General features: G+C 39.6%; 1 protein-coding gene across 2 annotated transcripts in view; it reads left to right on the forward strand.

Moving 5' to 3' along the window:
• Nucleotides 1–16,076, forward strand: part of LOC127806092 (thiol protease aleurain-like) — a 33,006-nt gene that overhangs the window by 14,003 nt on the left and 2,927 nt on the right. Inside the window, exon 8 of one of the 2 annotated variants that reach the window (XM_052343106.1) lies at nt 6,505–6,764. The exons of the other annotated variant lie outside the window; for it this stretch is intronic. Coding sequence (XP_052199066.1) covers nt 6,505–6,542 — 38 coding nt within the window. The 3' untranslated portion in view covers nt 6,543–6,764. Of the gene's footprint in view, nt 1–6,504; nt 6,765–16,076 lie in introns of those variants that run through there. 2 annotated transcript variants of the gene reach the window in all.

A 16,076-nucleotide genomic window follows, 5' to 3' on the forward strand; every position in this document is an offset into this window, starting at 1 on the left:
AAGAGCTTGGAACGCAGAACACTTCAGACCGTGTTTCCTATAAGTGAACATCCTCTCTTTCATGTGATATCGACTATTGTTTGATGTCTTATTTCCGCTCACATTACTTCATTAATGAATTTAGTATATTAATGTCTTATTTACTATTGAAATTTTATTACATCCATATTTTTGTTTGTTAAAAATAAGAGGCAAGAAGTAAATCTGGGTACAAGTGCTATAGTTTGCGAGTTGGGGCCCATTCAACTTGACCTACGCGCCATGGTTTGAGGCTTATTTGAGCATTCACCTTAGTCCTAGCCTTAGGCCATGGTTTACGAGTTGAGAACCATTCATCTTAACTTAATGTCATGGTTTGGAACTTATTGAGCAACCATTTCTATAAAATTACTACGAGCCAGGTTTCACTAGCTGGGGTCCTTTTATCTTGACTTAAGTCATGGTCTACAACCCACCTAGGTGTTTTTCCCTTCTCAGTTCATTTAAAACTTATAAAATCCATGGTATGTTAGCTGAGATCGCAAGACGATTTACCTATACGTATACCTTGACGAAGCCTTAAAAAGGATCCAGATATTATCCTCTCAAAATAAGTTACCTAAGGTTTGTCTTAATTTGCCTAAAGTAGGGAAGATCACATCTTACTGGATACGCATTTATGGTTATTATGTCCATTATCAATGACCTATTTTAAACTTGTTTATCTGCGAATTGGGAATTCTTTGGATCTATCTGGACTTATCACTCTCAAATCATATTCTTGAAGACTTATTCTAAGTTATACCTTCGAGATTATACAGATGCACAAAAACTTCCTTAAGCTCATTTCAAATTATATCGTGAAGATTGGTTCATTTATCTTTCCAAGACTTTGACAAAAGGCAAGATTGATTGTCTTAAGTTTGTGAGGAAATTTAAAGCAAAAGACATGGGTTCAGAAAAATATTCCATTGAATGTGCATTTGTGTTTACAAAGCAATGCGAAAAAAAAAAAACAAAACAAAAAAGGCCTAGCTAAGGGGAGCAGCAGCTTCAGCAGGTTGGACTTCGAAAGCTTCGACTTCAGCGACAGCTTCTGTGGCTTCAACGGACTGAACCTCGGTGTTGGCAACTGGTGGAACGGCCGCAATTAAATCCAGCAGGGTGGACACCTCGACATTTTCAGAAGCTTCAGCCACATATTTTTCACCTCCTTGATGGCTTGCTCCCCGAAGAAGGAGATATCAATCTCGAGATGGTTCAACCAGAGAGTGTAAAGGAACGTCGAGCATGTGTCAGACTTGGTTCCTTGCATATTGAATCTATCCAAGCTTCCACCTCCGCCTTGATATCATTGATGGACCTATTCACGATCTGTTAGCATCAGTCAGCTTGATCGTTGGCATGTTTTCGCTCGTCTTTGACTTTCTCCAGCTTCGCCTTGACCGATTTCAACCTTTTAACACACATTTTTGTAACACCCGCATCGAGCGACAGGAAGGACAGGGACAACTTACCCTGATGGCCTATGCGAACTTCCCAGGGGGGTCACCCATCCTTGAATTACCCCAGGTCAAGATCGCTTAACTTGGGATTTCTTTGTCTGCATTCAGTCTAAAAGATATCCAGTCGGTGTTGTTTCCTTCCTTAATTATTCTCGATATATACTACCCTTCTCTGGGCTCTTGGGGTATTACACACATCGTGTTATCATTATGGGGCCCATAGCTGTGGGTCAGCTCTCTACTATCGCTCTTCAACGACCAGCAGCCCCACCGCAGCTGAGAGCTGACTAGTAGCTGTGGGCCCCATGATGATGACATGATGTGTGTAATACCCCAAAAGCTCATAGAATGGTAGTATATATCGAGAATAAGTAAAGAATGAAATAACACTAGCTAAATACCTTTTGAGCTGAATGCAGGCAAAAAACTCTCAAGTTAAGCGTGCTTAACCTGGGGTAATCCAATGATAGGTGACCCCCCTGGGAAGTTTGTGTAAGCCTATCAGGGTAAGTTGTCCCAGTCCTTACTATTGCTCGATACGGGGTGTTACAAAAATGTGTGTCAACATTTGGCACCGTCTGTGGGAAAACCCTGGGCCCTAGCCCTAAAAACCACCCTCTATCACCCCTGAGATGGTCCGCACCCACTAGCGCCACCACACTTAGGGGAGGGAGGGTTGGAGGTGGTGCTGTAAGTATCGGTTCTCGATCCCACTCTAGGCAACCATTGAGGGGCTCATAAGTGCGGTGGGGCTCCTGGTCATTAAAGAGCAATAGTTGAGAGCTGACCAGCAACTGTGGGCCCCATGATGATGACATGATGTGTGTAATACCCTAAGAGCCCAGAGAATGATAGTATATATTGAGAATAAGTAAGGAAGGAAACAACACCAGCTGTATATCTTTTGGGCTGAATGCAAGCAAAAAACTCCCAAATTAAGCGTGCTTGACCTAGGGTAATCCAAGGATGGGTGACCCCTCTAGGAAGTTCATGTAGGCCCAATAGGGTAAGTTGTCCTGGTCTTTTCTATCGCTTGATGCGGGGTGTTACAAAAATGTGTGTCAACATTTGGTGTCATTTGTGAGAAAAGCCTGGGCCCTGGCCCTAAAAACCACCCTCTGTCAACCCTGAGATGGTCCTCGCCCACGAGCGCCACCACACTTAAGGGGGGAGGGTTGGAGGTGGTGTTGTAAGCATCGGTTCTCGATCCCATATCAGGTTGCCCAGAGGACAACCACTGAGGGGCTCATAAGTGTGGTATGGCTCCTGGTTGTTGAAGAGCGATAGTTGAGAGTTGACCCGCAGCTGCGGGCCCCATGATGATGACACGATGTGTATAATACCCCAAGAACCCAGAGAAGGGTAGTATATATCGAAAATAAGTAAGGAATGAAACAACACCAGCTGAATACCTTTTGGGCTGAATGTAGGTAAATAACTCTCAAGTTAAGCATGCTTGACCTGAGGTAATCCAAGGATGGGTGACCCCCTTAGGAAGTTCGCGTAGGCTCATCAGGGTAAGTTGTTCCGATTCTTCCTATCGCTCGATGCAGGGTGTTACAAAAATGTGTGTTAACACAACCTGTCTGGGGCCCTCCTCAGCTCCTCCTTAGCCTTATTTAGCTCGCTAGTAAGCTTGGAGTTGGCAAATTCCCACATGTTCTTCTCCCGACGGAGCTCTTCCTCATAGTCTTTATTTCTCTGTTGCGCATTGCGCAGATCCGCTTCAAGGCCTTCCACGACCTTTCGGAGCTCGACAAGCTGGGACTCCTTCTCTTTCTCAAGTTTTTGTACCTCGCTCTTGAAGGAAACGGATGCTGCCTGGATCCGCCCCTCGTAATCCTGCTCCAGTTTCCCGGCCTTCAAAGTAGCAAGAGAAGTCTGCAAGACACAAAGGGTTAACTCGATAGAAGTAACGAAGCCAGGGAATAAAATGGGACTTACAAAGAAATTATGGAGAGCTATGTAGCCGAATAGAGCGGTCCCTTTCACCTCATCTCGATCCAAGGTTCGGGTGTACGTGCCTATGAGTTCGGGCATTTCGTCCATGAGGGTATGAAAGTAAACTGATCTAGGGGACAAGAGCTCTCTGTTCCTGTTGGGATCGTTGCTCTTGTCGTGACTGTTGTTGCCATTGGGGTTTCTGTTGTTGGTGGTGGTGTTGAGGAGGGTGCAAGTTTGGCTATTGTTATTCTGACCTCTCGCCTCGCGAGCTTGAGCTCAGAATCACGGACAAAGCAACGCCCGATCTGGTCCCGAATCTCTTTGGCATGGTAAGGTTGAGATCCACCATATCTTCGACTTGACTTTCTTCCCCCCTGTTGCTACTCAACTCAAGGAATTTCGCACCCAGAACCCCGATGTGATTCCCTTTATGATCTCGACGTTGAGAGGGGGCACAAGATCATGTTCTCTGAGCAGCTCGTCTGTAAGCTCGAGATCATCTGAACCTAACCCCGCAACAACAATCTTGTTAAGGATGCCGATCTCGTTGGTTGACAAAATTGGCCTCTCGTTCCCAAAATCTACATCACAGGATGAGGACGTCAAGGCATATATATATGAAAAGTAAAAGAGCCCCATTTGAGCTGATATGCTCTTACCTGGGGTCAATGCAAAGGTGAGGCTTTTGAGTGACGAAAGAGAAGGCCAAGAAGCGAAGAACCAACTGGACTTATAGTCGCCCATGTTGGATTTTTCCTTCGCTCTGACCTGAGGAATGATGGCCTTGTATTGAGAAAGACGAGCTTCTAGATAGTACAAGCTGTCCTTGGCATTTTTAAAAGAAAAAAGAAACTTTACTAGTTTTGGTGATGAGGGAGGAAGTTTGTTCCTAAGAAATAAGACGGTTAGGGAAATGAGTTGGGTATACGAATTTGGTGTCAATTGAAAAGGTGCGAGCTTGACCTCTTTCAAGAGGTTAAGAAGGTATGGAGCTACGGGGAACCTAAACCCAGACTCAAGGTGTTGGGGGCTAATAGCTATGAAGCCAGGTGGTGGATAGACTGCGTGAGAGCTCAGGGCGGGGATATACACTCAGCAGTTGATTGGAAAACGAAACTGCTAAGTACAAGTCCCCACCTCAGGGAACTTGGCTTTGGAGGGGAATCTTTTAAAAACCTCTCGTCCTTTGCTCTCTTCGGCGACCTCCATAGCTCGAGAGCTCGCTCCCTTAATGTTTTGTATCTCCATCACAAGACAATCTTCAAAATTCGAAGTATCGTCCTCTCCTATGATATGTTTGTTGCGCTTTTGACCCGAGTTCTCTTAAATAGTGTCGAACATCTACAAAAGAGGAAAAGAACAGTTAGGCTGCAACTTGCGAGCCAAACCAAAAAAAAAAAAAAAAAAAACCTAAAGATGCTTCATGTTGAGAAAGTCATGCGCTGTGCAATGAGGTGTCGCTTAAGGCGACGGGGGCTGCGACTACAAGCCCGACATTTCCATGGAAGACTAACCCTAAGGACATTGAGCCCAAAGGCCTAGAGATCACCTAACGAGCCAATCCTGATCGGTCCCCCAGAGAATAGAGGCAATACTGACAAAATTGAAAAAAGCCGATGAAACATTGACGGCCAACCGACGATAGACGACCTAACGAAAGAAGGAGACGAAGGTCATAACAAACTTACCAATCACCGAATCTCCAGCCGATGTGAAAGCTTGGGGCAGACTTGCACCTGAGCGGCTATGACCGGAAGAAGCTTCGAAAGTTTAGAAATGAGGATGGAAACAAAAGCAAGAAAATTCGAAATGACGTGAAGAGGGAAATAGTAAGCGTTTTCCCTGCCATTTATACCTTTAGCTCGATCAATCCCAGCCATCGGATCAAAATGGCTCATGGTATGCTCTGCATCCACCAACCGCACAATAGCTCACAAGTCTCGCAGGTATAATCATGCACAGTAATGGGGGAATGTGCGCATTAAATGCGCCACAGACAAGACGTGCTATATAAAACGACGTGATTTGAAGCGATTCGGCAAAAGCCTGAAAGGTAGATTAACAGCTAGAATAGCTAGCACATGTCAACTCCCAGTCTGAAGATCGTATTGCGAGCTGGGGGGTTTTTGTTATACGTATTTTCTGAATTACTTCTTATGGACTGGGCTCAACCTTACAGGCCAGCCAAATCACCTAAGGCCCAGTAGGCTCCAAGCTGAGCTCGTCGAAGCAGGCTTACGCATCACTGAAACCCGAGGTTGAATCGCGGGGCCAAGCGAGCTCCAGGCAATGCTTCCAGCGAGCTCCCAGCGACTCTTCCAGTTTGCTAGCCTAACTGATAAGCTCGCATAACAAGAAGACCACAAACCAGAGAACAGTGGTGGACTAGGTGTTGTCCCATCTAGGTCATCCAGGCCCAACCTGTTCCCATCTTCTCGGCCTATTTGTTTGGCCCATGCTGGTCCTATCCTGGCCCTTGCAACAACATCATTACAACCACTTCTAGATTTATGTGCGCCCACCTCAAATTCCATCCTCATTAATGGCGGATCCCATCCATATTAATGAGGGTCCTGTCGGCACCTTACCGCACTTGGGCGTCTCCGCCGGCACCAGATATTTTATCCCATCACTTGCAGACGTAAAATGCATGCAGGAGGATATCTCCTCCTCCTATATATCAGCTAGCTTTCTTGAGAACCATGGTATGCTCTCTCTGCCAACTTGCTGATACTCTGCATATTTTTACTCGCTTACTTACTTGAGCATCGGAGTATTTTGTAGGGGCCAATCGACTGACAGATCAATAAACCAAATCACACCATATACCATTCTCCCTTTCAGATTGATTACATCAATGCGGGCTAACGAATCATGGTCGACCAATTTTGAATGTCGACAATAACATAACATTACAATAAATTTCAAAGATTAAAAGTTCAAAATAAATTTGAAATAAAAAGAAAAAGAAAAATTGTTAATACTTTTCAAGTCATTCATCTTTCTTTTTGTTTTTTTCTTGTTAATCCAAAATCCTCGAACCTAATTAATTAATCTGCCTTTATATTGATTGCAGGCGTTGCAACGTGTGCATCATACCCCATGGTTGCTTAATGATCCTTCATGACAAAATAATCACTACAGCTATTGGTACCCCCCCCCCCCAAAAAAAAAAAAAGGATGACTTTATAGCAAAGTATCGCCTTTGCTTGTTTGAACCTCTTCTTATTATCTCACGTTGTACTAATGCTTGATTTACTAATAAAAATCAAGCGTCTACTTTACCATTAGCTTTTCCTATAATAATAATAGCTAAAGTTTACAATAGTTTCGCTATTGCTCGCATGGTCTTTCTATAATATATATACATATATATGCCATACGGTTCATTTATTTAACTGCAGACAGATGAAACTAATCAAAGATTGTCCTTGAAAAAGGTAGGTGTTTTAAGGAATATGCTTAAACTGGTCCCTTAGTGTTTACCACATATTCACCATCATTAAGACTTCCTCGCCACTTGCCTTCATACCATTCTGTCAAAACTTACACATCATATCTCTAAGCGAAAGCCACACAAGACAAACTACTTAAAAAACATCTTTTGCATCAAGAAGCCTCTGATCTAGAGAAACAAAAACGCTGATTGAATGATACAAAACAAGAAGGCTTATTGAGAACTTAAGCTGGTTAACCCTCTTCCCATATATCGTCCTCCTCGTCTCTTGATGCATCAGCTTGAACATTTAGGTCACTCACCTTGTAACTTTCACCCGTGTTGCCTGTAGTAACCAAGCCAAACATTGAACGGTTAATGGTCAATTGAAGCTTTAAAAAGCACAAGATGCCATAACAAAAATAGGGCTACATCCATGTTCAGCTCAAGAAGAAAGAGCTCACTGCACTATTTCGTGTAGGGTTACAATCACAATACTTACAAACTATACGTCAATGGTTCCTCTAACAAAAATGGCCTCAGAATCATCAAATACAGATTAGAAGAAAACCCTAAGAACCACAGATTACAACAAGAACATAAAGCTACAAGAATGAAAGCTTTGCTGACCACTACGAAAAACCCTTCTCTGATTGTTCTCCCTCTTTCTCTTCCTTTCTCTGATTTTCCTTCTACTTAACATCCTGAGGCACTGTAGAATATATATGAGGTTTGAGCAGTTGAGATTTGATCCGATAAAGGCAACATCGACAGCCATGAAGAGATCGTATAACACGATTAACAGAAATACCAAAGGACAAAGAAAAATGACATCGGGCAGAGGTGTTATCCTGATGGTTTCCAAGTGGCCATCCATTAGCCATCCAAAATGAGCAATTGAGGTTGCCAACTTTACCCTCCATCAAGATGTCGCCGTTTTTTATGCTTCAGTCACAACACTCCTGTTGTCTCTTGGTAGCTTCCTCTTGCTCCCGTTGCCTCTAAAGTAAAGCGACATAATATGCTTTAACATATTCATCTTGTACACAATCAGAGTGAAAACAAAATCAGAAACCCACTTGACTTCAATGGATACCAAAAAAGGAACTAAAGAATTTATCTCTGGGAATGAGCCTATATATTCTTCACATAATATTTTTCAATTATCAACTTTTTTTCATCTGATAACTGTAGAGATGCTGAAGTCCCCACCATCTTCATCTCCTCCTTGGCCTCCCCACGCTGCTCTCTTGTAAGGTTCATCCCTTACTTGATCATCCAATGAGGCAAAACTTTCATGGAAGAACTTGCGTTCTCGGATTTAATGTCTCCTTTTTCATCAACACCAGAAAATGCAACTTCAACCTGCCAAGAAACAATCACAAATGTATACTTTTTCCAAATAATCTAATTAATACTAAATACTTGTATTTTTTTTTCATTGTCACTAAAAACTAATGGCATGAATTTCTAATTGTAATTGAAAAGCCTCAATTTATCCTCCACTAGTCCTAAACCATGCATTTCAACTTGAAAATACACGTCCTTAACAACCTGTATATATGCTTCACCGACTCCATTGTTTCTCCATCATCTTTCACAAGATTTCTATAGACTTCGACATACATTTTTGCAATTCAATAAAATATCGTACACAAATCTTTGTTTATCTATAAACCTTTCCATTGGACATCTTAGGAAGTAGATAGCTCACTTGTCAAAAAGTATCTTCAGCCAAGTATTCACAATTTGTAAAGACTGCATCTAAGCAGAGCACTTCATAATGTGAAAAAGGCTAAAATTGCATTCGCATGATTGGGCCTAATGTGAGTGATTTTTTATTGCAAGTGACCTTTTTAAGTTCTGTAACATAAGAACCTTTTAAGAGTGAATCAACCATGTTCTTGCAAGATGTAAATCAAGCACCTTTAATCAAGCATTCTCTCATCAAAATAGCCTTGGTCTACAAGAACCTAAAAAGCGGAGCAATAACTAATCTCCACCATCAAACACATTAACAAGTCCAAAGAGTATGGACATAGTCAAATGCTAGTATCTTCAATCCCATTTCACACATTAATGACGTGAATACCAGAAAATTGGAGGCTAGTACTACATGCTTGCTTACATAAAAGTACAAGTAGTAGACTGCTTGCAGATTTAGTCCAGGTCCTAACTGAGATGCAGACTAAAGAAGATGCAAGTCCTAGCTATGACATCCACAAGAAACCCATAATTTATTAATAAGAAGTTTTACACTTTGGATGGCAAGTAAAGAACAATAAAAAAAATCAAATAGTAGTGATGACAACAAATGATATTATAAGATGCCCATGTTACCATGACAGGGTACAAAGGAACTTTTGTAAACCAGTCCGCCCCTTTTCCCCATCGGAAAAAAAAAAGAAAAACAAAAAAATGAAATAAGAAATAAAAAATAAGGTAAAAACTTAAGGGCCTATTCAATTATAGAAAACATTTTCTAATTTTTAACTCCAATTATAGATAACTTACGGAGAATTGTCTGGAGGCATGATGCTAATTCCAATGTTGTTCAGTGATCAAATAGCCCATCGCAACAATTGAGGGGCTACCACAACCAATAAAGCAATTGTGGGGTGAGAAAGAAGGGAAGAGAAAATAGAAAGGAAATTGTATTCTCAAATTCTAAAATGAGATCTCAAAATTATACAATGAGGTCTGTTGAGTTTATATACTACTCAACAGAAACTCATAACAAGCTAAGAAGCAACTGATGTTTGTTATAACATAACAGAACTAACAAGTCTTGCAGAGATCTGAAAGTAGAACTGTTAACTATTAAAAACAATAGTACAGTTTATCTTCTTTTCTTCTCCTCTTATTTGTACACAACAAGAACTAGGATTATCCTTAACATTCCCCCTCAATGACACCTAGTTGCTTGTGTAAAAGCATTTTGCTCTGCTTGCTCTTGTGTCATAGAATTCTTTAAAAGAAATTGAGAAGTCTTCAAACACAATTTGTTAGGAGAGAGAAAAATCTCTCTCTAGATGAACCCTTTGTGAAAATATCAGTTGTACGATGCTCAGAGTGCTCGTATTTGAAATCAACATCACCATTCTCCATCTTTTCTTTGACAAATTGGATATCAATGTCAATATGTTTGGTCTGAGAATGAAAAATAGGATTTTCAGCTATACTCTTAACTGTTGTATCACTAAATAACTAGTAAAGTGGAAAAAGAATATCCAAGCTCAGTAAATAAGGTCTTCAACCATAAGACTTCTATAACCACTTGAGCTAAAGCTCTGTATTCAGCTTTCCCAACTGACTTGGCTATTACTGACTATTTCTTAGAACTCCAAACAAGAAGATTATTACCCAAATAGACACACAACCCATTGGTAGACTTTTGGTGACTTTACAACCAGCATAATTTGCATCTGTAAATATCGCAATAGTCAAAGAAGGTGGAGTGAATCCAAGACCAAACCAAACGTGCCTTCTAGATATCTTAGGAGTCTTTTACAAGCCTACCAGTGTTGCTATTTTGGAGCCACAAGAAATTAAGCCTGCTCACTGTAAAAAGTAAAGTCTGGAGTGAACCAGTCAGCTTTCTGTACAAGGCAGGACTAGGGAAAAATCATCATCATCGGTAAATTGAGAACCAAGGGTAAAAGATGTAGGACAAGGTTTACAATTTTCCATGCCAGCTGTGAGTAATAAATTAGTGGTATTCTTGGCTTGAGTGAGATACAAGCCTATAGAGTCATGAAAAGCTTCAAATCCCAAGAAATAGTTGGCTGAACCAATATTTTTTAAAGCAAAGGAAGTATCAAGATCATGAACAAAGGACTGGAGAATTTTAGGATCTAACCCAGTAATCAGAATATCATCCACATAGACTAAAAGAAGTAATACTTTTGACTGCACCCTTTTAATGAATAGAGAAGCATTAGATATTGCATTATGAAAACCCTAAAACTTGAGAGTTGTCTTAAATTTGGTAGTCCACGCCCTGGGGGCTTGTTTGAGACCATAAAGTGACGACATAAGCCTACACACATAAGAAGAATACTTAGATCTTCAAACCCCTCAGGTTGTGACATATAGACCTTTTCTGTTACATCTCCATTAAGAAAAGCATTGTTAACTGTAAAGAATTTAATAAATTTTTCATCTATGTCATATATGTACAATGTGAGTCCTCTTATAAAGGAGAAGAATACAATCTAGGAAACATAGATCATACACAATAGGAAAGATACATATATATAGATCTTGGGAAAGTTTCTAAGTTTGATTTAGGTAAGGAATATCCTAAACAGATTTGGGAAGCTTCTAATCATTCACACGCCATCTATCTCCATAACTCACAGGAAACTAACACTCCCCTTCAAGCTGGAGAATGTATATTTAACATTCACAGCTTGCTTAATAAATCCTCAAACCCTTTAGTCAGCATATCATCCACTTGCTCCTCAAAATGAAACACAGGGTAAATGAATTAGACCAGCCTCCAACTTCTCCTTTATGAAGTTCCGGTCTATTTGTCTCTGTGTTTTGTCTTGTCATGCTGGACAAGATTGTGGGTAATGCTAATAGCAGATTGGTTATCACACCATAACCTAATTGAACCCTTTACTTTGATCCTTAAATCTTCTAGGATAATTTTCTAAATTCTACCTCTGCACTTGATCTTGCTACAACACTATTTTTTGCTCCTCCTAGACACCAAATTTCCACCTAGGAAGATACAATAGCCACTTGTTGATCTCCGATCTGAAATAGATCTCGCATAGTCTACATCTAAAAAACCTTTGATATCCAACTCATTCCATCATTTCTTTACCTAATGTTCTTCATATTCCTAATATGAAGAAAAATCTTATTAGTGTTTCTTACCTTACTAGGGATCATAATGTGATTGCTGAGTTTCATTCTAGTTCTTGTTTGATTAAGGATAAGGATTCAGGGCTGTTGCTACTTCAAGGAATTCTTAAAGATGGGCTCTACCAGCTAGCTCCAACATTTGCTCATGCTATATCCAAGGTTATTTCCTCTACCAAGCCTAAAACTTTTGCTGCTAGTGTCCCTTCCTCTTTGAATAAATGTAAAAGACATAGTTTGTCCTTTTATAATGTCTTCTAGCATAAATATAGCCCATGTTAACTAGGAGTGTTCAAAAAAATCGTTGCACTGCGGAAACCAGCCAAACCGAACCAAACCAAATCGAATCGATCGATTTTTTTTTGGCGGTCGAAAACGGTTTGGATCCTATCCAAACCGCGCGATTTGCGGTTTGGACAGTTGGCGGTTCGGTTTTAAACTGAACCGCCCAAGAAAATTATAAAAAAATTATTATTATAAAAATCTAATAATTGGCAGCCACATCCTATTTAGTTTTTACACTATTTTGTCTTTATTTTTTGCTCTTATTTATTTACATTTAATTGTCTTTATTTATCAATATTTGTGTCTTTATTTACCATTTTTAAATATCTTTTTTAGTGATTTTAAGTAGCATTTCAAACCGCGGTAAACCGCACCAAACCAGACCGCATTTGCGGTCTGGTTTGGTGCAGTTTGGTCGAACCCAAACCAGATCGCGGTCTGGTTTGGTTGAAAAACCGCACTACCAGTTTAGCGTGCTAAAATGACCGGTCAAACCGCACCGTGAACACCCCTAATGTTAACAGTGTGTGTCAGTAATGGCATGCCAGATTAGGGCATCCTTCTTTTCATGTACTTTAGTTCGTTTTGAATAGAATCAAAATTCCTTGTTCTAGTTCTAGTCTTTCCTTTTTGTGATTCTTGCAAAGTGGGAAAATTACATCAGCTACCTTTTGCTAATTGTAAAATCACAAAAATGAAGCCTTTAGAGTTGGTTTATTCAGATTTATGGGGTCCTTCTCCTATCATTTCTACTGAGGGGTATCGGTATCGATATTATATTATTTTTGTTAATGCTTAAACCAGGTATACATGGCTATATCCCTTGAAACTAAAATTTGATGCCTTGACCATTTTTAAAACCTTCCACAAATTCGCAGAATTACAGTATCAATCCAAACTTAAGGCTCTACAAACTGATAACGGTGAAGAATTTAAATCTTTTTTGCCTTATCTTCATACCTATGGCATTCAGCCTCGATTTACTTGCCCTTATACACACTAACAAAATGGTGTAGCTAAAAGAAAACATCGACATATAACTGACTCATGCTCATATGCCCTTGAAATGTTGGGTAGAAGCATTGTCTACACCATAAACCTATTGCCAGACTCACCTCTTAAGTTTCAGTCCCCTTTTGAACTTCTTTACCACAAACAACCCAATTATCTGCAACTGCAGCCCTTTGGATGTGTTTGCTTTCTTTATCTTAGACCCTATAACAAGCATAAATTCAATTTTCATTCTACCAAGTGTGTATTTCTTAGTTATAGCCATGTTCAAGTTGGATATAAGTGTTTGTATCCATCGGGAAGAGTCTATATGTTTAGACATGTGCAGTTGAATCTAGAGGAGGACCCTTTTCCTCTTTTGTTTCCAACTCCTGCTTCTTCTTGTCACTCCCAGAAAACATCTAGCAGTCCTTCCACTATGTTTCTTTATTCTCTTCCTTCTTTATCTTCTACTTCTTCTTATTTTCCTCAAGTAACACAACCCTCTATCCTCATCGTATCTCCTCTTATTTCTGCTGATTCTTCTTCTTTTTCTTATCCCTTGCCTACTAACTCTGATCAGCAGCCAATTCCACATAAGTTACCTAAACATAAAGCTGCACCAGCTCCTTCCATTCATCCTATGGTCACCAGATCCAAGTCTAAGCAGCTAGTTGTCACCTCGTCTCATGCCTTAGTGAGTTCCCTAGAACCCAATTTTGTCCATGAAGCTCTCTTATATTTTAATTGGGTTAGAGCTATGGAAGAGGAATTTTCTGCATTGCAATGTAATCATACATAGGAACTTATTTCCTTTTCTTTAGATATGAATCTAATTGGATGCAAGTGGGTGTTTAGAGTTAAGTATAATTCTTATGAATCAATTCAAAAGCATAAGGCTCGGTTAGTAGCTAAGGGTTTCCTCCAAACTCGTAGTATTGACTATGCAGAAACATTTAGTCCTGCTATCAAGGCTCCTACTATTTGGGTATTGTTTTTCGTGGTTGCTACTTTTGGCTGGGATATTTAGCAAGTTGATATTAACAATGCTCTTCTTAATGGTGATCTAAATGAAGAGGTGTTCATGTCACAGCCTAAAGGCTTTGTGAGTTGCCAATTTCCTTCTCATGTTTGTAGATTGAAAAAGTCCCTTTATGGTCGGTCTTAAACAAACTCCTCGAACTTGGTACATAAAACTAAGGTTTGCCTTGCAAGATTAGGGCTTCAAAAGAGCTGTTTTTTATGCTTCTCTATTTATTAAAAGAACCTCCAAGTATGTGTTGTTTATTTTGGTGTATGTGGATGATATTCTTATTACGGGGTTTGATTCTATAGCTCTTCAAGCATGTATTCAGGATTTGGATACTTGTTTTGACCTCAAGACTCTAGGATCTGTCAATTACTTCCTAGGATTTGAAGCTTATAGAGACTCCACTGGTATATATCTCACTCAAACCAAATAGACTTTGGATTTATTGAAAAAGGCAGCAATGTAAGATTGCAAGCCCTCTGCCACCCCAATGAATTTGGGTGTTTCATTAACTAATGAGGGTGATTTATTTTCTGAGCCATCTCTCTATAGAACCATCATTGGTTCGCTTCAGTATTTGATTTATACTTGGCCATATATAACATTTGTGTTGAATAAGTTGAGTTAATTTTTGTCCTCTCCAAAATTGCAACATTGGTTAGCTTGCAAACAGTTGCTTCAGTATCTTAAGGGGATTGTTGGTCTAGGCTTGTTGTTTGCTCCTTCCTCTAGTGATTTGTCTTTAACTGTTTATACTGATGATGCTAATCATGCGGGCTGTAAGGTCATTAAAAGGTCTACCAATGGGTTATGTGTCTTTCTTGGCAAGAATTGATTGGTTTGGGGGGTCAAGGAAACAATCTGTGGTGGTCAGATTTGTTGGCAAAGTTGAATATAGGGTTGTAGCACGGGGGGTGACTGAGGTTTTGTGGCTCAAGTCTCTGTTTTCTGAGTTAGGTTATCCATGTGCTCGTACTCTAATTCTATGGTGTGATAACCTAGCAGCCAAAAGTATAATTGAGAATCCGATTTTTCATTCTTGTACCAAGCACATTGACATTGATGTGCATTTTGTTCGGGAGAAGTAGAAAATGGTGATGTTGAAATTAGATATGTTCCTACTCTTCATCAAGTGATTGATATTTTTATTAAAGGATTGTCAAAGGACAGATTTTTGTTCCTATGTAACAAGCTTGGTCTCAAGTTGTCACCTATATGCATCACAATCATGTTGCCACTCCAGACAAGCTAAAGATCAATTCTTTGTCATTTGCCATGGAGCCTGATTTGAGGGGGAATGTAGAAGGAATTGATGTTTGATCAACTGCCGTACAGTATTCTTTGTTATGCTGTTATTGTATTGAATCAATGTAACTGCTATAGTTGTGTTTCTGTTATAGTTGTTATAAGCAGTCTTAAAGTTGTTAGGTGGTTAGTTGCATTTGTTGTTCAAGTTAGCTAAGTATAAATACTTAGCTATCCTTCATTTCCTATATTGGTTCATTTTTATGAGGCAATAAAGATTTAGCGAGGTTCTCTTCCATCTCTCGTGTTTTCCTTCTTTGTTTATCGTGAAACTCTTCTATGCATTTATGAGAAGATGAAAAAACCACAAACCACTAGTATGAGAGAAATTGATGCTCGACAGATAGCAAAATTTTGTAACAGAAAAATAATTGGGATTTTCTTTTAGATATTTGGAGTCTATTGATCTCAGAAATCATAGTCATCATTATCCTATGGATCATTGTGTTGTAATTTTTACCCAACACACTCAACACAAAAAATCACATATATGTTGGTGCATCCATGGGTTTATGATATTTACTTTGCTCATTACAAAGAATCATAATACATTTATAGACCACTTGTAAAACCACACTAAGACATTGGGCTATAGATACAGACCAGTTGTTTTAGTGCTGCTGATGTTATTAGTTATGGTTCCTTCTTATTGATTGATTATTTATATATTGTCAAATAGAATTTTCTGATTGGACCTGGGAAGAGTTTGGCAAACATAGGTTAGGTGCTG

This window comes from Diospyros lotus, chromosome 7 (genome assembly GCF_014633365.1).
Source record: "Diospyros lotus cultivar Yz01 chromosome 7, ASM1463336v1, whole genome shotgun sequence".
In the NCBI taxonomy this organism is placed as follows: Eukaryota; Viridiplantae; Streptophyta; class Magnoliopsida; order Ericales; family Ebenaceae; genus Diospyros; species Diospyros lotus.